At 29.8% G+C, this 23927-nt stretch overlaps 1 protein-coding gene across 4 annotated transcripts in view; it reads left to right on the top strand.

Moving 5' to 3' along the window:
• LOC107441922 (mitochondrial sodium/calcium exchanger protein) overlaps window positions 1-23927 on the top strand; it is a 71443-nt gene that overhangs the window by 14695 nt on the left and 32821 nt on the right. For all 4 annotated transcript variants that reach the window (XM_016055334.3, XM_016055331.3, XM_016055333.3 and 1 more), the window contains exons 2-6: window positions 5809-5896; window positions 15869-16021; window positions 18989-19041; window positions 19127-19184; window positions 22906-23008. In XM_016055334.3, coding sequence (XP_015910820.1) covers window positions 5831-5896; window positions 15869-16021; window positions 18989-19041; window positions 19127-19184; window positions 22906-23008 — 433 coding nt within the window. In that variant the 5' untranslated portion in view covers window positions 5809-5830. The remainder of the gene's footprint in view (window positions 1-5808; window positions 5897-15868; window positions 16022-18988; window positions 19042-19126; window positions 19185-22905; window positions 23009-23927) is intronic.

The following is a 23927-nucleotide window of genomic DNA, read 5'->3' as shown; positions in this document are numbered from 1 at the left end:
TGAGTGGGGCCTTCAACACCTCAGGAATGCAAACAGACCTAGACTAATCAGCAATTTAATTTTTATCAATAGGTGATTTTTAACCAATGAAAAAATTCAAATTTTCAAACGTCTCTCCCGAACGATCTATTTTAAATTTCTAGATGATTTTTAAAATTGAGAGCAGAAATTGCTCCTTTTAGTCACTGCCTACACTGTCCGCTCGCACAAACAATACTGGAGTAATACGATAAAAGCATAGACAGACAATCTCGTTACTTTATAAATGTCGATGACCTCTAATTCCATGTCTTTTTATATAAAGATATTTTTTATATAAAGCTATAAAGATATTTAATATTAAAGTTAATTTTCATCATAGCACGAGAAAACTGTAATCCATTTTAGGAATAAAGTTAGTTTGTACAAATAGGTAACATGAAATTCTAAATCCTTAGTTGATTTCGTTGATTTATACTACTTTACAAGCTTTATAAGACATTCCTTATTCGCACTACGATTTTTTTTATTTTTCTTTCACAAACAGCAATGATACGCTTTTTTTAAAAAAAAAAAGAACAAAAGGGGAAACTACTAGTTCCAAACTAAACTACACTAGTAATAATGAAAAGACGAATAAAACAATATTCAGATTTCTATAGCTAAAGTAAAGCAACCAATCTCATCATCTTAACAATACATTTATTTGTTTGTGTTTTTAGCATAAAATGATCTATTCTATACAGTCATCCCTGTTTCTCTGATTCCTTATTAAAACTGAAAAAAATGGTAGAAGCTTCAGTTTACAGAAGTAAATTCAGATAATCAAAATTCAACTGTATTGAGAAAATTAAAACTGAAATATTACGTTAACTCTTGAATTAAAGATGTCGTGGAACTGTAGGAACAGATGAGACTTCCTTTTAGCTCGAAAAAAAATGATGTTTAAACAAAAGTCGAGCAATCGGAGAGTGATAAACTGAGGAACTGCGGTTATGGAAATAATTCTGTGCTGCCAGAAGGAGTCGGTGAAAGTTTAAATTAGTTAACGATGTTGCATTGTAGATAGATAACAACGCCTCTCACCTCATAACATTGGCATGCGACAGTAAAATCCAATTTACTTTTAAACAAACATTTGCTTTGTATATGGTGTAAAAAAAATTTCTAAAAACAGGCGTTGAAGGCTTACATAAAAATCTATCAATGAAGAACGTACTTACAAATCTCTAAAGATTTACACTATTTTTATCTTTTAACAAGTTGATATTTCTTTTATTTATCTTGTTTACTAAATGATATCTCTATTTAGTATAGATAAAATCCCATTCAGCTATGTCCGTCTAAAAGTGACAGTAGTTCTAATAACAATAAGTGTAATAGCATATCAATAAATGAATCAATAAGTCAACGAGTTCCGAGAATGTTAAATCATTTAAACAACCCTTAGTGACATTTTTTGTCAAATATTCGCTGTGTCATCATGATTAGAAGAAAATCACTTTATAAATAGGTACAATAAAAAAAAGTTATCTTCGTTAAAAATTGCAGAAATTGAAAAATGATTGGTAAATGAAATTCTCTGTTGGCAGTAGAACACTTTCTTTTTTTCTCCTTATTATTATTCATATTTATTTAAGTTACCTGATGTTTAGAGAAATGCTAAAACTTGGATTATGAAATGATGAATATATATAAAAATTGATGTCAAGTGCCATAAACTTTAGTTAATATACTTTAGTTTAAAATCCTTTTTAAATTTTTTATTGACCAAATACAGTAAAAACACTCTTTGGGTTTTCTTTATCTATTGTTTATATATATATATTGAAAAATTTTGCAATCAAGATTATGAGAAAAAAATTGACATAAAAAAAAGTTGTTTTGTACTATTGGTCAGGTTGTATTTTCAAGTTGTTTCGTGTAACATAAATCCTGAACTATTTTGGCTAAAAACACTTTTTTATTTTTTATGACCAAAATCTAAAAATATTCTTTTGAGTGTTTTATAGTAAAAATATAACATTTTACATTCTAAAAAAGGAGGCCAAAAAATTTGTTTTTGTGCTGTAAAAAACATCTTGAAATAACTCGGCTAAAAATCACTTTTCTTTACTGATAAAAAAAACTCTTTATATTTTGTTTAAAAATGTGATATTTATTGTCATGAGAACAAAAATTGAGGTGGTACTTGCAAAAAATTGTTGAAATTTGTAAAAAAAATTAATAAAAATCTTTATATATACCCAAAATTTGTAAAGTTTAATCGCAGGGCTTTCACTTTTTTCTTTCTAAATGGCACCAAAATTAAGAAAGTTGACTCGTAAATAGAAAAAGTTATAGATAATAAGAACACATAAGCCACCTTCTCTTAATACGCCATTTTGATATATTATGCCGAATTTCAAAATTCTCCCCTCACTGAAGTTTTAATCCAAAAAATTCAGCAAAAAAAATATTTTAGTCTTTTTTTAGCTTGCAAAATATTTTCAGAAAAAACAGTTTAATGACGGCAACGACCATTGGTCCATTCATGGCACTAAAATTAAGAACGACCATTGGATGAAAGCTAATGTCATGAGCTAAGATAGTTCTTCATTTTCTTTTTATCAGCACGCATTTCAAAAAATTTTCAGAAAAATCTATTTCATGACGACAACGACCATTGGTCCATGCATGGCACCAAAATTAGGAACGACCATTGGATGAACGCTAATGTCATGAGTTCAAATAGTTCTTTATTTTCTTTTTATCAGCACGCATTTTGAAATTTCTTTTTTATAATTTACAAATTAAAGCGATTTTCATGATATTGAACATTCAATTGTTCATAAGTACTAACATTCTTGCAAATCGAATCGGTATTTGTTTTTTTATTCTTTTTTCAACAATACTATGAACAATATTACTGGGAATTATTTTATGGGTTTGGAATATTACGCAATAGTATAAATATTGCTTATAGGTTTAGTTTACCGTGAGTATAGTCATGTTATGTAAATGAATATTACAATAATCGGCAAAAAAAGAAGTAAGAAGCTTTTAAGGGAAAAAAAATATGCAACCGAAACGTTGTTTTGAAGAATATAAATCCTTAAATATTCACTACATACTGGTGGTGTATTGTTTTCTTTTTCTCATATATTATTATTGTTTATCGTAGACGACAGAAGATCCGCTTTAACCTCCTTAACTTCAACATAAAAATCAAGTTCCAAAATTAAAGAATCATCATACATTCTTCTTTTTTAATGTAGTGTTACGTTTGGGAACATTATATAAGATTCCAATTTCGTTCAATGGAACACTACGTTTATGAACGAAAAATGAGAAACTACCACATTCGTAAGTACAATACATCAATAAATCATATTCAAAAAAATTTTTCCATTTCGCCTTTTTTTGTGCTATGCATTTGATTGAAAAATAAATAATGAAAAAATTGTTAGTTTTAAGCCATTTCAAAAAATAATAATATTTTCTTGAATGATTAGAATGGAATGATAATTTGTTTTTGAGCTAGGCGGCAATATTTGAAGATTTGCTTGGCAGACTTTGGAATATGATATCTCCATTTCGAAAGAATTAATTAATTTATTTAAATTGCTTCTAAGTTTTGCAATTTTATTCATGACAAGAATTGTATATTATTTTGTAATCGTCAAAATTATTTGCTATGAAGAAGATCGATTCTAATTTTCAATTGTGTTGAGTGCTTATTTCGAAATTCGATTGCATTTATTATTATATTATTTTTCGATTGTATTATTATTCGATTGTATCATTACTTTAAAAATAGTTATTGTCTTAATTATGTTTACCTATTTATATTTAATTGTTTGAAATGGGCGAAATTTCTTTTAATTAAATCAAATTTATTTTAATGATTTCTTGAGTTAGTATACAAGCTTAATATTAGCTAAAAGTAAATATCGCCCATTTAAAGGTTCTAAGAGTGTAATAACGAAAATATTTATCTCTGAAACTCTTTCTCTTTTCAAATTTCAAATATTAAATTAAATTTGAGAGACAGCTTCCTTAATCATCAATTATCGTGATATTATTTCATATTTTGTGTTACCCTCCTAATGAGTTGAGGAAGGAAAAAATTGTTGCCAATATTCTAGCAATCTGAATGCATTACGTTCTGTACTGTTAGAAATTTATCGGAAAAATAGTAAAATGACAATTCATTTAATGGTTATTTCATCATATTCAAATAAAACAGTCAAATAACCGTAAATAAGTTGGTATTCAAACTGTAAACCGTGAGAAAACCGTTTATTAACTGCTTTCATCTATTACGGTTAAACAAACCGAATTTTATGTGTATTATATATATATATATATATATTTCTTTTTATTGCTAATGTCAGATTAAAAGACAACAGTAGACAGGAAAATAAACAATAAAATTATAACATGAAATAGAGATAACAGTAACAGAACTGAAACAACATACAATAAGTCTATCAATNGGTTCACCCATTCATGGCAACAGTTTCTCCTGCTAGGGATGGTGTTTACCAACAGGATAATGCACCATGTCCTAAGGGTCGAATCGTCGAGGAACATTCCAGCTACTTGCAAGTTATGTCTTGGCCCCCAAATTCATCTGATCTTAATCCAATAGAGCATTTGTGGTCCTACTTGGAAAAACCAAATTCGTGCTGCCACGCTACACCCTCGCAAGGTGAGGGAATTGCAGGACCAGTTGGTGAGCGCTTGGTACCAGATACCTCAGACTACCTATCAACACCTTGTGGAATCAATGCCATGGCGGGTGCTAGCAGTTTTGAGGGCTAAAGGTGGTCCTACATGTTATTAGCCGAGTGGTTATAATGTAATGGCTCTTACTTACTTATTTGGAAAACGGGTTGAATAATTTAATGACGAAAGATGTCGAGGTAATTAATTCGATGGTGATCGAACTTTATTACGCGGAAGTTCTTAAATACAGTTTAATTTGAGTAGCACTTAAGAAAAATATGTATAAGATTAGGAATTTTTTTAAACAACTGATAGTTCACCATTAAGGACAGAGGATGTGTTTAGTGGTTGGTCGTTGTTGTTGTGTCTATGCATATAGTGCTAGTGCAAAGATTAGAGTCCTCCAAAAGTCTTGATAACAAGAATTGTCCCAGGAGCTCTATGGCCATAGAGAATTTCGATGGGCGGGGGGGTGCTCCAAGTTGAAAGAGGGAGCCGATAATGGCCTGGCAGCAGTGGTTGGTCATATAAGGGTTAATAGTTGTTGCCCACAGTGGTTCTGAAAAACAGTTCAATCTGAGTATAACGAAAGAGAAATGAATATTAATTTCACTAATTACTTTGAATTAAACACAATTCACCATAGTCATTTTTTTCAGAGAAAAATGTTTGAGCCAAAATAATTAAAAAAGCTCTTAAGATTTTGGTCATCATGTGCACATCAATAATGAATTAATCTGCACTTTGCTTTGTATTTTTCAAAATTTACACAATTAATTAAAACCCTTATATTTAAGAGATAAAAAAACCTTACAATTATAGTGGTTTAATCATAAAAATAAATTTGTCGATTTCTTTTCCAGCGCTCCAAGCAATTTTAAAGAATGATTAATAATTGAATTAACTATTAATCATAAGCTTTATGATTAATAGTTGTACATAATAGTTAATAAAATGATTAATGAGTATTAAAATGGTCATAAAATGAATAATGGGTGTACACTACTGCTCGATCTTGTAAATGCTGCTTGATTTTAGACATGTATGTTAAAATTGTTATTATTTGTTTATCTTTTTATTTGTACATTTTTTTATTATTTATTTTTTTGTTTGTTTTAGAATCAAATGTGACAGATGAATTATGGTGTTAGATTTAACAACTATAGGAACAGATAATGCCTCAAATCTTTTTGACGTAAATGCTGAGGTAAGTAGCTTTAGGAAACACTTTTAATTCCATAATCTTTAATTTTTCTTTGTAGTTAGCCTCAATTTTTTACACTTTTTGCTGAAAAGTAATTAAAAAACTGAGATAAAAAGTGAAGTGAAACATAAATATTTTTATTTCGGAAAGAACTTATGAGGGAAGATTTTTATTTTAATGTTTAAAGTGGTAGCAAAAGTTATTATTTCGTCATTCTATCAATTCTTATTTTACTACCAATTTAAATATTGCAGAGAGTAGGAACTTCAGGGTTGGCAATTATGCAATTATTTAATGAAGTTTTTAGGTGCTGATGAAATTTAAACTAATTTCTGAAATAGTAATTTCAATACCACAAAAGAAAACGTTTCTAGAAAAACGCAAACATCAAACACATTCCAAACCTAATTACTGAACCAAAAGTATAAAATAATAAATAATTTTTTTCTCTACCAAATAGTAAATACCAAATTTTAAGCTACAATGAGAAACATGTTTCACAAAAGATTTAAAGGCAGTAAATATGGTATGCCATGCATAATATGGAACACGTGCATTGAACAAAACACAATGTTTTTGAAGAGGGCATAAAAATGTAGTAAACTTTGCAAATCGTATATATAATACTTGCAACAAGTGTAGAGAATAACAGGATAATATTCCATTTTGAAAACGTTTGAAAAGTAAAAGTGTAGCAGTGTGACATATTTATTTCATTAATATTAGGTCTACCAGAAAGTTCCGTCCGTGATAAACAAGCCCCATTACACTAGAACGAAAACGGTGGCTTTATAAAAAAAAGTAGAGGGCATTTAACTTTAAATGTACTTTAAATGTATTTATCATCAGATGTACACAGTGCGCAAAGTTGAAAAGATATCACCCCAAATAACTTTCGCTCTAATGATCGGATTTTCACGTACTAAGAGTAAAATTCTTGTGGTGAATTCAAAAATGCTAATTAATTAGTGCTAACTTCTAATTAAATTAGAAAATCAGGCACAAAAAGTACCTTTCCTGAATAAAAATATAGTTCACATAAATATTTCGATTTACATATTGGATATTTGGATTACCCGCAAAATTTTGAAAAGATTGAATCAAATTTTTTTCGGGGGGGGGGCGCAGAAAGCTATCTATATTTGGCGATAGTCCTGAACAACAACATGCTTTAATAAAACTTGACATTCATTAAATATAATATTTAATCCAAATCTCTTTACTAAATTAAGTATAAATTAGTAGACAACTTAAAAAGAAACATTGTATTTTATAACTAAAAGAAATAAAAAAAAGGAAACAATATCGTATCAAAACAATAAAAACTCATCAATGAAATTTGTGTTTCGCTTGTGTAAGTCGAATTCCTCGAAAGTTTACTACATTTAGGCATTAATCACTCTATTTAAATATTTTTTCTTTGTCACCCAATTATTTTTTTTTTTTTAATATTTAATGTCATTTTTCTCAGCTTTTACTATATAAAAACAATTGAAACAATAGATTTCATTATAGAAAAATACGCAGATTGATATAGTGTAGAACTTATTCAAAGCTTTTTCGTCCAGTATTAAATTAAATAATAAAAAATGATAAATAATTATTAAACATCCTTTTTTGAAAAAATATTTTCTTTGGATAAGTAAATCCCATGATGGGGTTTCAATTTTTAAAAAAGAAATTGCGCAAATTCGTTTTAAAGATATGACCAAAAATACAAAAAGTTAAATTTGCATTAAAGGAACCAAACGCTTAACAGCCATCCTGAATAAAGTATTAGGACCATACTTTCCGGATGCCCCACTATTTTGAGAGGCAGAAATGTTAAAAAATATATGTTTATTCAGAGAAAGTACATTCTGATTTTACAACTTAATTACTAGTTAGCTCTAAATTATTAGCATAATTGGAATCACCCCCAGGAACCATTAAGTTTGAGACTAAGTACTTGAAAATCCGATCATTAGAAACAAAGGTTATTGAGGGTGATATCTTCTTTTTTAATTTTGCGCACTATACTTCTTAGTTCTGTCCTATACTCGCATTACAAGTTTGAATTTGAATGCATACGCTCTTTTGGGACATATATGTTGTATCTTAAAGGGATTTAATTATAGACTATGTCAACCATCATCTATCAAAAGGTACCTCAAGATTGAATCGAGTTAACATGTCTTATATACTAGTCAATTGGTATTCAATATTTATAGTGGTAGTTACACCACATTACTCCCCTTCAAGAATTTCATCTGTGATAGAATTCGATGGACGCATACCACTAGTTGATTCATGCTGTTTATTTATTTATAACAATTTTGTTCGTTATATTTTCGTACCATTCTATATTTTTACAGCATTTCGCTCTTCTTTTTTTTTCATCTTAATTTTTGCCCAAATAGGAAATGGAGCGGTAAAGTTGCGCTGTTGTCGATGTGTAGAGTGCAAAAAACAGTCGATCTGTTCAGAAGGGCAGTTGTTGTGTGGCGTTAAAGTGAGGAGTTTCGTTTCCATCGCTCTAAAGACTGAGACGGTGTGATTCTTATACATGCTGTACCTGAAGGACAAACTGTCAACGCCGATTTCTATAGCACCATCTACGTCCGGCTATGCGGCGCAAACGTCCACGTTTATTGTGCAACAATCTTCCTATCGTATTGCATGACAACGCTCGTTGCCATGTCGCTAACAAAGTCACTCTCCTACTGCGACGGTGTCATTGGGAAATCCTGGAACACCCCCTCTACTCACCAGACATGAGTCCTTGTGACTTCGATCTGAAAGAACCCCTCCGAGGGCACCGATTTCATGATGTTTCATCTGTACTCCACGCAGTAGGGCGCTCGGTCGCTCACATCAACAATCAACATCTTCCCTACAACGGCTTCCCGACATTTGGCAAAAGGTTATAAGTAGAGCCCGGATTTTGATGACCTAAAAATTCTCAACTAATGCCCTTAAAAATGCAAAAATTGCGCAAAAATGCCTTAAATAAAGTAAAAATATTGAATTAAAAAAATGTTTTGCTCTTTAAAATTATTATGAGTCATTTAAAAAATATAAAGCAATGCAATACTTGTTCTACGTTCATTAAAGTTTGAAAAATATGTTTTATATCCTAAAATAACAAAAAAAGGAAAATATATTGACACCAAAATATTTTTATTTTGTATAGAAACTTTAATGGATATAACAACTTCCATCTCATAATATTACTAAATATCAGAATTACATTGGATTATTAAATGTTTTTTGATAATTTGAAATGTAAACGAGCGTCTCTTGTCTGAAAGTAAATTTTCATTCCTGCAGAAGCTTCTTTCAACGTCTACTGATGTTATAGGTGTGTACTTGAAAAGGACGGTCTCACTTACTGACAATTCTTCTTCAATTTGAAAAGATTTTGCTTCACCAGTTAATATCCTATAGATTTTCTTCATTGTTTGGAAGCCAGTGTAATAATGAAAATTGATTAAAAAAAATAATAAAAATTGGAAAAAATTAAAAAAAAAACATTAAAAAATGCATTAAAATGCAAAATTCACCCCAAAATTTAAAGAAAAATGCCCTATAAATCTAAAAAAAATGCTCTAAAAGACAAAAAATGTCCAGAAATGCAAAAAAATGCAAATGTCATCAAAATCCGGGCCTTAGTTATAAGCTTTGCTGGTGATTACATAGAAGGAATGTATTGCAATTGCACTTGTAATTTCATTAAAAATTGATTTATACCTATGTTGCCATTACTTAATTTACAACCCTCGTAGTATTTCGCTCATTACTTTTTTCCCCTTCAATATTGCTTATTGATCGGGAGACTTTTATTACTCCACTGGATTTTTTTTTCTTTGAGTATTATATTTTTAAGCAAATCAACTGTTTAATGTGGACCATCCATCAATGTTGGCAAGTTCATATCACGTTTGCAGGTCACCATTGTTGGAATTATAAATCGACTATGTCAACCTTTATCTTTCAAAAGGTACCTCAAGCTTGAATCAAGTTAACATGTCTTATATACTAGTCAATTGGTATCCAATATTTATGGTGGTAGTTACGCCACAATCACCTTAAGCTAAAACGTTACTAAGGAGTAAAAAGAGTAAATCCCCTACCACACTTTCTTTTTATAAAAGAACCTTCAGCATAACTGCTAAAGGCGACCTGTACTATCGCGGACAGAACTTTCCGGTAAACTAAAAAGATATTCACAGAAAAAATACTACGCTAAAAAATCAAAAGAATGCATTTTAATCAACTATCTACTTTCTTATTAATTTTATATAGAAAAGAATCTTAGCATTTTCATACGCTTCAAAATGTAGCTTTTTTAGAAATATTTTATCTAACTGTAATGAATTAAAGCAGAAATTTTTTTAATTAAAGAATATTTTTTAAAAAAAACTATTAATAACATTTTATTTAATCACATTTTTCTAGTTTGCCACATCCCGGAACAACTTAGGGGTTTTCACCTGTTTTCACGAGGGTGTTGGAAATCTTAAGGCTACAGTGAACACCCAACATCGTGAGAATCGCTCGAAAAATTAATTTTCTAATTTTGACCATTTTATATTAATTAAATGATATTAAAAAAAACATATTAATTGTTAAAAATCATAAGAATTTGTAAAACATTTGGACAATATTAGTGTTATTTATTGTTTTTTATTACAAAAAGTGTAAGTGTTTTGTGTAGTGTTACTTAAAACAAAAATGTTGCATCGAACTGGAAATTGAAATAGTTCCATGCGCTGTCATTTTGATGACTATTCCATGAAACTTTTTTGACACACTTTCTAGATCAATAAAAAAAACTTTTAAAGAAAAAATTTCAAAATAAGTTGCCACAATATATTGTCATTTCAATGTTCCAAAACGTTCACGATTTTCATGTTCTTTTTTTGTTTTTTTTTCCCGAAACTTTCCCGTTTTTTACTCTGTATGGAAATAAGTAGAAAAATATGTAAATTTTTTCCCTACAATTTGAAGAGAAATGTAAATGGAATTGAAATTAAGAAATGATCTTTGAATTTAAGGAAAAATTTAGCGGAAGGCGCTTATTAAGGCGCCTTCAAAATAAAAAAACTTCAAAAACTTCAAACTAAATCGGCAATTTTTTGAAAAAAATTTAAATTTTTCATGTCATAGCATGTATGAAATTATTATTTTTTTAATGTTCTCTCTCTGAATACAAACAATCCCTGAAAGTTACAGCAATGTAACATTACTTTTTAAGAAAAACTTATTAAGAGTTCACTGTAGCCTTAAAAGTTTTATTTTAAATTTTTTAGATCCTTTTACTTCCTTCAGCATATAAATACATTTTGGTAAATAGAAATTATCAAAAACAATTTACCCTTCCACTATTTGGGAACAATAGTATATTTTGGATTCAATTCTTCATGTTATATGCACTAATATAGCTAAGTTTTAATTTTATTAGTATTTTTGTTATATGTACTAAATATTCCCAACTTATACAAAATACTTCTCTATTGAAATAAAATTAGCACTATAATTACTTTTTTCATTTAATTTTCGGACATTAGATTACCTTAAATAATAAATTTATTAGAAGAAATTATCGGCGTTGCATACGCTACATGATTTGGACAATCCTATATTTCATGTGTAAGAAAATGACGTTTTATTAAAAAACAATAAATATAAAAAATATACATAATACAAATATAAGCCATGATGGCTTAGGGAAATGAACACTAGCTTTCCAATCAGGTGTCCCAGGTTCGATAACCGGCGTTGGCTGGTGGATACAAATTCTGCTCTCTGTTCGCACCTACCACAGTGCTGACGTAAAAATATCCTCAATATGGACCATGGGCTATAATTCCTTGGCCGTCAGGTTAATGATGGGAGGTTATCGTGATTTTCATCTTCATGTAACGCAAATGCAGGATAGTTCCATCAAAAAGACCTCTACAAATTTTATTTTGTCAAAATGTTTGAACCAGGAGTTCCATTGTTTTTGTCTTCTGGGATAGGTTCGCAATTACTAGACTACGGCATTGAACATTGATAGTTGTAAACTCAGAATTGGGTTGGCTGCTCAACGCCGGTTATGAAATAAGATAATACAGATGCCGAAATATAAAAATATTTAAACAATAAAAAATATATAAACATAATTGATAAAGTATTTTAAGAATGTATAAGCTAGTTTAAAGTACCTACTTTAAACAAATTTCTGTAAAAATAACGACTCGTTCCCGTACGTTACTTTTATTACATGCATCAAAATTTCCTTTTCAAAAACTTTTTTACACATAAAATGCAACAATTTATCCATTGCTTCAATATATTGAGGATATAACCAAGGAACCTCTCTATTTGAACTTCATTCTCGTATTTTAAATAGTAAATATCTGGACACTGATTAAAATTATTTTTTTTTTGCTACATTGGCTCAATTAACATTATTAATGTCCAAAATTGTCCATTTTGATTAGAAAATTTTTTTAATGTATTTATCGAAAACTTTTTCGTAATTGTAAGTTAATTCCTGCCCCTAAACAGAAATATAAATTACCCTGAAATTATTATTGTTAATTAAATTTAAGTTTCTTTGCTTTGAGGAAGCTTTAAGTTAATATCTGTGTTATGATCCCACCTTCTGAAAACTTCCCCTAAACAAGTGAGATATTGCTTTTTTTTTTCCTTTTTTTTTCACCCGAAATTGAATGAGAGTAAATTGCGACAATATGATAAATAATTTAAGAGAAACGAGTCAAAAAGATTTCTATACATAAAAATGAAACTCTGCGAAACTTCTTAACTTTTAGTCCCATAGACTCGTGTTAGTCTTTAAGAACTATACTTTTAATGATTTTTCCAGGGATTTTCTATAGCTGTAACATTGCTCGCTACATTGGACATAACCATTAGATTACGAGATTCAAATTTCATTGCTACCAATATGATTCGTGATGAAATCAAAATTGATTACAGATTTGACTAAAATTGCAAGAAATGCTGACTAATAAAATTCAAAATTTTATTTAAAAAAAATTTTAAATTCTCAACCTTTTATTGCGCATTTTTTTTCAGTGTAGTATTGAAAATGATGCAAGAATGTTTTTGTTTTAAGTATGAATAATTTGAATCTTAAGTTATAGTGGTCGTTACGATTGACTAATTAAATTGGTAATAAACAATTAAAAGTGAATTGAATTTCTACCACTTCTTACATTTATAATAGCCTGTGGCATAACTGTGATTGCCAATAGAAATGGCTTTAGTAATTTTTGTTACAGCTACTTTAAACCGGTTATAGTATTCGTCTGTAATATAAAAATAACGTTACTTTTTTCCAAAAAAACTGTTTAATATGTTGGACGAAATTGCGATGCAAGTGTTCCATCAAAAGCTCTTTTTTAGCTATCTCTTATGGATGTTTGGCGAGTTTTAATAATAGAAAACAAATAGAAAAAGAGGAAATGAAAGGCATATCTCATTCTATCAAAGTATTAAATGAGTGTTTAAGAAAGAATTCGTGTTTAAGTCATTATTTATGAGTCTAGCAATGTAAAGCCAGCGGTGGCGAATTAGATGATCACGTGGAATTGAATACACGTTTTAGATGGTGGTTCGGTTTCCACCAATAATGATTTGGAAAATTTCTGCTATAGATGTTCCTTTTGTATTACTTCAGTTATTTTTTCTCAGAATAACTAGGATTCAATAAAAAAAATTTCAATGTCCAGACGAATTACACTTTTTTTTTCTGATAAAATAATAACCAAATTTCTTTCATAGAAAGTTTTGTTATGTCCGTATAAGTGACATCCAAAAATGATGTCCTTATCTTATATTTTTTCATTACAATCTTAGAATTTTTCTTTATTTTAAATTATATATATTTTATTTTATTATAACCGTCGTTGAACAGCCGACCCAATTTTATGGGTTTACGACTACTAATGTTCAACTCCGTAGCTTTGTAATTTTGAACCCAATCCAAAAGACAAGAGAACTCCAGGATCGAATATTGGTAGAAATTTCCCTTCGTGGAGAACTTGTTGATGGAGCTAACCCGCATTTGCTTTACATGGAGAGGAAGACCACGAGAACCTCCCACGGTTAGCCTGACGGCAAGGGGACTCTAACCCATGAACCGTCTACCACTGAGGATATTTCACGTCAGCACTGTGGTCGGTGCAAGCTGGATGCGGAATTCGTATCGACTGGGATTCGAACCCGGTTAGCTGTATTGTAAGGCGAACGCTCTATCCTCTGAACCATCGCGGCTCTGAATTACTATTTTCGATGTACTATCCGCAAAATAAAAAAATAATACCACCCTGAATAACTCTTTGTCTAACGATCTGATCTTTATGTTTTTGCACTCAATCTTAATGGTTCAAGGGGGTGACCTCAAATATGCTAATTAGTGTAACCACCATTAATTAATATGCTAATTAATTATAATTTGTGTGATATTTTAAGTTGAGAAATCAGACACGAAAACGTGTTTACTCAGAACAAACATGCCTTTTTTTTGATGGATTCTGATTTCTGACCCCCAAAATATTGGAGGTAGCCGCAATCTGGGAAATATAGTCTTAACTGTTTGGTCCGCAGAGCGATTCAAAGTTTTGCACCTTAATGTTAATTTTACTTTTTGCGTATTTCGCCATATGTCGAGAAAAGTTTAAGCGAATTGAAAAATTTTCGCATACAGTTATAAAATTCATTTATCCAAAGACTATTTATCATTTTTTATTATGTAAAAATTATTTTTAGTAAATATTTGTTATTTTTCATTATTATTTTTAATAATAGTCAAGAAGATTTGAAATGTAAGGTATACAACTTTTTATATTATTTTGAAAAATGCAATTTATAAATGGAAAAATCACAATTTGGGCGAAATCAATCGAATAGTTCCTGACAAATTTGAAAAAATCGTATTTTTAAAATTTGACTTCTCAGGCCGATTTCGCTCAAACTTTGCATTTCGCCATGCAAAATTGCTTTCTTTATAATGATGTACAAAAATTGCATACCTTACAATTCAAAATTATACCGGCTATTAGTTGAATAAAATAATAAACATTTACTAAAAGCTATTTTTCGCATCTTAGGATAAACAAATTTTATAATTGCTTAGTAAACATAATTTTGCTTAGTATTGTAGCGTATCTACCACTACAAAATTACAATTACAATTCACTAGTATATAAGGCATGTTAACTCGACTGTACGTCGGGGTACCTTTTCATAGATGACGGTTGACATGGTCTTATACTCCTCTCCCCACAGTATAATCATTTTTTATTAGCATTCAAGAATAGAGATATATTAGGTGAGTTGACAACCGTAATTTAATATACCAATCAGGCTGATATATTAAATACAAATTGTGCATTCATCATATCGTGCGTGAAGCTGATTGTTTAGCTCTAAATCATTTAACAAATTACTTTAACGGTAATGTAAATATTCACCGCCATTATATAAGGTAGTATCATAAAATAACGTTCTGATAAAGAAAAAGCTCTTTAACTTAAAACAATCAAAATTAAAAATGAAATAAATAACAAAGTTAAATAAAAAAATTAATATTACAGGTAAATACCATAAGATTTCGGCTACAAAAATATTTTATTGGAGAACAACAAATTTATGAATTTCATTATTTTTATGCTGATGACAACCGAAAATTTTGAAATTAATGTAGAAAACTGAATCCTACCGTGTGATCTTCCGATCAATAAAAATGTTCTAACAATAATGGAAAACAACGAGTTCATCATTAGATACTTTATATAAACTACACAATTAGCTTAATAAATGCTATCCATCATTTGATAAGTTAATGAGTTTTTTAAAATATTGTAAGAAATTTAATTTTCAGAAAATTTCATTTTATTTATCCTTATGTATGTTCAAAATCGCTAAACTGTATATTTTGTAATTTTATTTTTAATGTAGTTTTTTTTTTCTGTGTAAATCTAGTGCTCTGGAATTCATAACATCAACAGCAGCTTACAGTGTTTATACGCTTTAACTTCAATAGATTGTACAGAAAAGATAGAATATATAGATTACAACTATTTCGCATTCTGTTACTTTGGACTGAAACTACTAGTTCCAGCAACAACGATTTTAGTAAGTAAGCACTGTTTAAATCAAATTATAAATAACAGGGTTCCCACGGGCCTTGAAAAAAATACAATAGGGGTAGTCGATATACGTAATAGCTAATTCGAATCTCATTCATTTAGATATCAATTTAACCCTTTCCGGAAAAACAAATTTTGATTGAAAATTTTAGTCAGGTAAAACATAAGAAAGTGTGACCTTAGACAGTTCCTTCCATATGAAGCAGCATACTTATGCTCCCTATTGTGTAAATAATAGTGGTTGATAAACGTTTAAAAGCTGTTAGTTTTATATTTCTGGTGGTTTATAAGACATGTTGAATTATTGTAGTCAGACTGTGTGCACCAGACGCTAATTTACAGTCCAGCAGCTTTTAACGACTCGTTCTCTTTTCTGGATATCTTTCTCTTAGTAGTAGTTGGTTGTAATAATAATGCAAGCTTTTATTTCTTTTGAAATTTGCTATATGAACTAAAAAAGAGAATCAGGGATGAAGTCTTTTTTCAGTTAAGAGAATGCCAAACAGGAGAGCGGGTCGTTAAACGACGCTGGATTGGAAAATCGCGCACCGTAAGGGTTAACTTGTAAGTTATCAATACTTTACATCACCCAAAACACTGATGGAAAATGTTTTTGCTAGTAGTTTTCTTATCTTTCTTCTCGGTTAGTAACAGATTTGAAATTACCAATCATTTTTTATTTCTCAATAAATGATTTTCTGAAAGAAGAGGGAAAGTTAATATTTGGCATCATCATCATGAAATTTATAATTTTCGTTCCGAAACTAGAAAACTATAAACATTTTAATGAAATACAAATAAGGGTTTCTACGATGTGAGAAAAATAAATTTTGGTGACAAATAAAAAATCTAATAGTGGTAGTAGAATTTTTTTATTTATCACCAATTTTTTGTTGTTGATTTTTATTTACTTGTCACAAGAATTTCTTTATTTATCACCACACTTTGATGATGATCGAAATTTTATACGTTTCAATTTCATTTTAAATTGAAGAATTCAAATTGTCAGTTTTCATATTTAGTACATAATTATTGACAGATACAAATTTGTAAAAATAACGGTGCCTAACACTTTATAATTTTTCAGGTCGCAATATCCTTGAGAAAAAAATTTTATTGACTATTTGCGTTTTAAACAGCGGCATATTAAAGGACAATTATTATATAGGAATGCATAATCAATTCTTAAGTAATGCATTAAACAGAGTGTTATTCATAGCAAAAGATATTCTGGCGATTTTTTTTTTACAATTGTATAATGTTACAAGGAGATCAGTCATAGATGTTGTGATTCAGTAACGACCCTTCTTTCTTTATTTCGAATAAAATACAGTAGAGTCCCAATTATCCGAGTTTCCGCTATAACGGAGCTGTCAAATATTTCAAGGATTTATTTTGCTCTAGTTTATTGTTCATTTTTAAAACTACAGCCGAAAAAAAATCTGAATTTTATCTTACAAACACCTAGGAAAACGAATTAGATATGTAGAACAACAAGAAGAGGAGAAACCAGCCTTCCTGTTATCCCTAAAAAAATGGCGAAACATTGCTACAGAAAAGAGTCAAAGTAATGTAAAACAAAAAACGATTAAGGATTTTTTTAAGTGAAAAACTCTTCAATTCTTGCAATTCTTTTTAAGTGTTTTTAAGTAAGCTTTTTAATTAAAATATGAATTATATGTGTTTTACTCATATAAATTTTGTATTTGTTAAATATTTTACATTTATACCTACTCTTTATCTTTCCTTTCTTACACTTTTCGCTTTAACCCTTAAACTTGTGCGCTCGAGTTGATTCGAGCGCGCTAAACAGGTCAAATTGTGCACACTCGAGATAATTCAAGCGCCGTTGTATTTTATGCTGCTATAATTTTTCACACTCGAATATAATCGAAAATTGAAAATAACAATGTGAAAGCTAAGAAAAAAAAATCGTTTTATTAATATTTATGATTTACATAGGATTGTAAGCTATAACACTTATTTATTCAAGAATAAAATATACAGAGATGCCAACTTGCTCCGGACAGTAAATGTATATTTTAAAGTGGTAGTTTATAAATTGTGATTCTTGGTTTAATAAATTCAATTCAGTAGATTTTTATCCACCACTAATTCATAGACTTATAAAACTTTATAGTACTTATGTCATGCTATACCTCTTAAAATGCAAGCAAAAATAGTTAAATATTTGCAAAATTTACTTTGTAGTTACTGACCGTTTTTTTAATTATTTCGGCGTGTCCGGAGTAGTTGGCATCTCTGAATATAACCTTTTTCCATGGAACAAAAGCGCAGTATATCAAAATTGTCCACCAAAAGAAAATACAATGCTCTAAAGTGTGTTTTTTACATGAAAAAATTGATTTTTTTTTTGACCGGTTTTTTTTTTCAAAAAATCTGTGCGTTAAGGGGTTAGCCGAGTTTTTCAATCATCCGAGTAAGCCATGGTCCACATTAACTCAGATAATCGGGACTCTACTATTATTTTAATCTATAACAACTATTATTACATCGTTGTTAGCGTAGGACAAAATCGCTATTGCTGTCGCACAGAAGCTCTAAAGAAGTTTAAAATTTCTAGATGTCAGCTTAGTTATGGAGTGAAAAATATCCCGACAGTTAGGAAATTTAAATAATGCAATAGCAATGTGGGCACTGAAGCGACAATTTGGCAATTTTTAGACACCAAACACAGATGCAACCGGTGTTTGTAGATCCCTACTTTTACGCATTTGTAAATAAACTATATAAATTAAAGTTTTAAAATCCCCATTATTAAAAAAAATATAGATTAATACAATTAAGACTGAAATATGCTAAATCTAGTTGCTGTTTATCACTGTTTGTGTTTTGTGCTTTAATGTTTCTTTTTTTTTTTTTTAGAACTATCATTTTTTTTTAACTTAACTTTTTTCATCATTAACTGACTCAATTAATACTTTTCTTTTAGGTATTATGGCTTGCCATGCTTTTTATTTCCCTCGGTATCACTTCAAATTATTTGTAAGTACAATTTTAATTATTTTAAATCAAATTCCTTCCAATGTGTCAACATCTTACTAACAATTTTTATAAATTTCTTGCATAGTTTATGTCCCGCCTTGTTCGCCATATCGAATCATCTAGGTCTCTCACAAAATGTTGCTGTATCCTTTTTGATTGGTCTAAAAAGATAATTTATATTATTCTTACCATTAAAAGTGGAATATGATAAATATATTTTTATTTTATAATCGCATTTCACTAACTGAGAAACAGTCTTAATGGTTTATAGAGTGGGTATTAATAAACATACATAAGGTCTCAACATTGCATAGCTGATATCAATTCGTTGAGAAATATTTCCATATGTGCCAGACTGTTTGAAACCCATAAAAGAGGAAAAATTGGTAGTTAAATTAAATCATGTGTAAATTTCTAGAAAAGTAGAGTGAAAACCTTTACTGCTTTAAATTACTGTTTTTAGTTACGGTTACAGTTTTATTTGAGGAATTTGCAATTTATTCTTAATTTTAAATAGATATATACCAAAAAGGGAAATGGTAAGTTAAAAAATAGAATGTGAAGGGAAATGGGTAAGGTCTTATTTAAATTTGGCACTTTAAAAATAAAATTCCGTTAGATGAAAGTGTATTAAATGATTAAACATGTCGAAATGTTATTTTCTTCGGAATATTATCTCAATACGACACTAATAATTCTTACATTTGAACACGTAAGTATACACCCACCGGCATTTATTGATCAGCTTTCGATGGCGAGATTGCGGCCATTTACCAGGCCCTGTTACAACTTTGGCCGCGTTTAGACTCCTTCTTTAAAGTTGTAATATTATCTGACTTAAAGGCTGCACTTCAAGCAATTAATGCTCCCAGCCGCTCTCGAATTTTAACCATCGACAATCGCTCAAATCTCCTCAAATGGTTTGCCAGTAATAACAAGATAGTGGCTCTCCAGTGGATTCCGGCCCACTGTGGAATCCAGGGAAACGAGGCGGCCGATCTCCTGGCAAAAAGGGAGGCCTCTGTCCTACAGAGATCTAATTCCAGACTTCCTTTCTATAATATCAAAAGTCTCATAAAGAACATCTCCAGGGCCTCTTTTCACGAGGAACTCAAAAATCGTAATTCCAATGAACTATGGCTTAAACAGATTCTCAATGTCTCTCAGTGGCCTAGGATGAAATCTGTCGCCATGTTTCGTCTGATAACTGGCCACGATTGCCTGAAAAAACATCTATGTCGCATCAATGTGGTTCATGATCCCTTTTGTACATTGTGTGAACTCCACGAGGCAATGGACTTGTCTCACATGTCAAGGCGCCCTGCTCTTCCTCGAAAATTTATCTGGGAATGCTACCGGAGTGCTCGCTCCTATTTATAGATTAATTGTTTTCTTTTTGATATTCAATTGTCTTTTAATGTGCCATTGGAAATAAATAAATATATATATANGTTGCATTTTCTACAAACAGCAGTTTATATATATATATATATATATATATATGTAACGGAAAGCTTAGTTAAATTCACCTGGTAAATGGCTAAATGGAAAAAGTTGCTACAGCTCTAACGTTAGAGCGAAAAAATCAGATTTTAAGATGAAAATTGAATCAGATGTTACTTTTTATTCTTTAAGTTAATGCTAATGTGAAGCGTTATACTTAGGAAAAGCAGTAAAAAAAATTTGCGCTTTAACTAAATTAACAATGGATAACGTAACTAACACTTCAGTTCTACGAAGTATTACAAATGCATAATTTCATATTCTTTATATGACTACTTACATTATTAATATATTTTAATGGATAAAGAAATTTCTCTCCCTGAAATAAATTTAAAAAAAAAAATTTAATAATTTAGTTACTAGTTTCTATCTTTTTAGAAAAAAAAGTATGCGAGAAAGTATGAAAGTTTTGGTTATTAATTGATTAAATATAATTCGTAGAGCATTGTATTTCCTATTAATTAAAGCATCTTCAAGGTATTAAAGTATTCATAATAATTTTATTATGATAGTCGAAGATTAGAATATATAATCATAAAAATTGTTAAAAATGCATTGGCATGCTAGAAACGTACTATTTTTATGTTTTACTTATCAAAATTGAAATATTCGTTGTTAAATTACCTTGGGAATTCTCCGCTTTTTTTTTCGTTCGAATGTTTTGTTATTCTTCCCAATTTTTCACAGCGTAACATTTCAAATTCTGAAGATAAAAAAGCACACAGTTCAAAAAAAATAGATCTTTATTTCAGTTATTCTTAATATATTGATCACGTAGCAGACAGTGAAAAAAGTTTATATTTTTCTTGATTTTAAATTTCATTTTCTAATCTTTTATTCAAAGAAGATACCACCTTTCTTTAAGAGAAATTCCTTTTTTCAATATTCCATTTTTTCATTCCAATGTAGCAAATAAAAGATTAAAATTCATTCACCTTTTTATAGAACTGGGTTTTTTTTGTAAAAAATGTAAAAAAATCCTCTAATAGTTAATTTTTTTAATCGTAATTAAGAATAATCTTGGGAAGTTTATCATCAAGAAATATTTAAAAGCTATTATTTAAGCTTTGCTTAAATTTTATTTTATTTTTTTTTAAAAAAATAAAATTGTATTTTATTTTTTTACAAAATTTAATCATTAAGTAGATTTGTAACAATTTTTCTACCAAATGTAATAATGAAGTAGCCCTTTCAGAGAATTTTTCTTAACAATTTAATAATCAAGTAGGTTCTTCATACATTTTTTCTGCACAATTTTATATTCAAGGCTCTTTGAAAATAATCTAAGGCTCTCAGGGGTTAAACAAAATTTATATAGAAAAAAAAGCTTTTTTAAAAACAATATATGTTATTATACATTCTTTTGCACTACAATTAGAACTATTTTTCTAGCTACATATTTTTCTAGCTACATTCGTATAATAAGCTATAACTTTTTAAATTTGTATAAAAAATCAATGACCATTGATATATTCTACAACAGTGTTTCCCAAAGTGTGGTACGCGTACCCCCAGGGGTACGGGAACTGTTTAGCTGGGGTACGCGTTCTTATACGAAATATCTTGCAACAAACAGAAATTCAAAACATTTTATTTAAAAACAAAGCTAGCCATGAAAATTTACGATTACGTATTTTTCTATTGGCTATTTTTTGCAGAGTTAACAGTTAATAATTAGCGGTGTCAACAGCTAGTTGCGATTTTTAACTTTTGTGCGATTTTTTTATAGTTAAAAAATGCATTCATTTTTTTATTAGTGGTACACAGCGTTACGAAAAATTTAGAAAGGGTACACAAAAGTCAAAAGTTTGGGAAACACTGTTCTACAAGCATTTAATTTCTGTTTGGTTTAACTCATTGATTTCCGATACCTTAGTTTGTAGTTAAAAAAAGAGTATTTTAAAAAACAATTGAACCTTGATATAGATTTCTGCTGCCTACAACTCTTTATTTTTATATCATTAATATATTGTTGTTGCTACAAATCTATCGTTTCTTTCAAGTAAATATTAATATGATATGAAAGGGTTACCATAGATCGCTTTCACCACCGTTTACAAGAGTAATAATAACTTGCTTTAAAAACACACTTTACACTAATGTATCAAATGTTCAAATATCAGAACATGTTCTTGCATCGATCAATCTATATATCTATACCGTTGGCTAATTTGAAAATCAGACACTTTGCAAAATTCCGAAGGCACTTTTCAATGCACTCGTTGCAATTAGCCTAACTAATGATGTCGGTAATTTGCAAAGAGCTGGACTTTTCATTTAGCCTACGACATATATATCTATGTCGATTACATGAAAGTTGTCCGGATAGTGCTTAAATTATAAGTCCTTAGCAATATTTAGGGAGTAACTCTTCTCGCTTTTGGCAATGGGTCTCCTGACATCTTCTCATCTGTAGCAGGTTTCCATAAGGCTTCAGCTGAATTAGCTATATCCAGTCTTGTTGGTAAGTAACATATTTTCCTCAAGTACTCATATTTTTTTCCATGCTTACAAACCAGCTACTATATGATTTCCATAAGAACTTCGAAAGATATTTCCCACTTGTAGTCAAGGTTATAGTACATTAAACTATTGCACTCCATTGACACCTATGAGGTAGGGTTACGACGGACGATTAAGAATGCAAAAACGTGGTGATTATTGAAATTCAAGATTTTATTATAGGAGATCAAAATTTGAAACTTTTTCAGGCATATGTTTTCAGTTTACTATTGAAAATAAATGCAAAGAATGCTTTTGCTATAAATAGGAATAACTCATAGTAGCTGCGAGTGAATAATTAAAGAGATTATAAATAAATAAAAATAAACAGAGTTTAATAGCGAATGAGAATGAATAGATATTTAATAGACTTTTAATAGCGAATGAATAGAGTTTTTGCATTTTTAGTCACATGTGGCATCCCTGATAAGTGTCCCCACTGATAAGCGTCGCCACCTGACAAAAATCACCTATGAAATTTAAAATGTTTGTACCTTTATATTTAGTTACCTAAAGGCTGCACATCAGGCAATTAATGCTCCCAGCCACTCTCGAACTTTAACCATCGATAATTGCTGAAATCTTCTCAAATGGCTTGCAAGTAATGATAGTGGCTCTCCAGTGGATTCCGGCCCACTGTGGAATCCAGGGGTACGAGGCAGCCGATCTCCTGGCAAAAAAGAGAGCCTCTGTCCTACAGAGATCTAATTCCAGACTCCCTTTCTATAATATCAAAAGTCTCATAAAGAACATCTTCAGGGTCTCTTTTCACGAGGAACTCAAAAATCGTAATTCCAGAAAACCATGACTTAAACAGATTCTCAATGTCCCTCATTGGCCTAGGATGAAATCTGTCGCCATGTTTCGTCTGATGACTGACC

The sequence above is a fragment of the Parasteatoda tepidariorum genome, chromosome 4 (genome assembly GCF_043381705.1).
Source record: "Parasteatoda tepidariorum isolate YZ-2023 chromosome 4, CAS_Ptep_4.0, whole genome shotgun sequence".
NCBI classification, from domain to species: domain Eukaryota; kingdom Metazoa; phylum Arthropoda; class Arachnida; order Araneae; family Theridiidae; genus Parasteatoda; species Parasteatoda tepidariorum.
The sequence above is the reverse complement of the archived record's forward strand: the minus strand, read 5'-3'. Positions and strand labels throughout refer to the sequence as shown.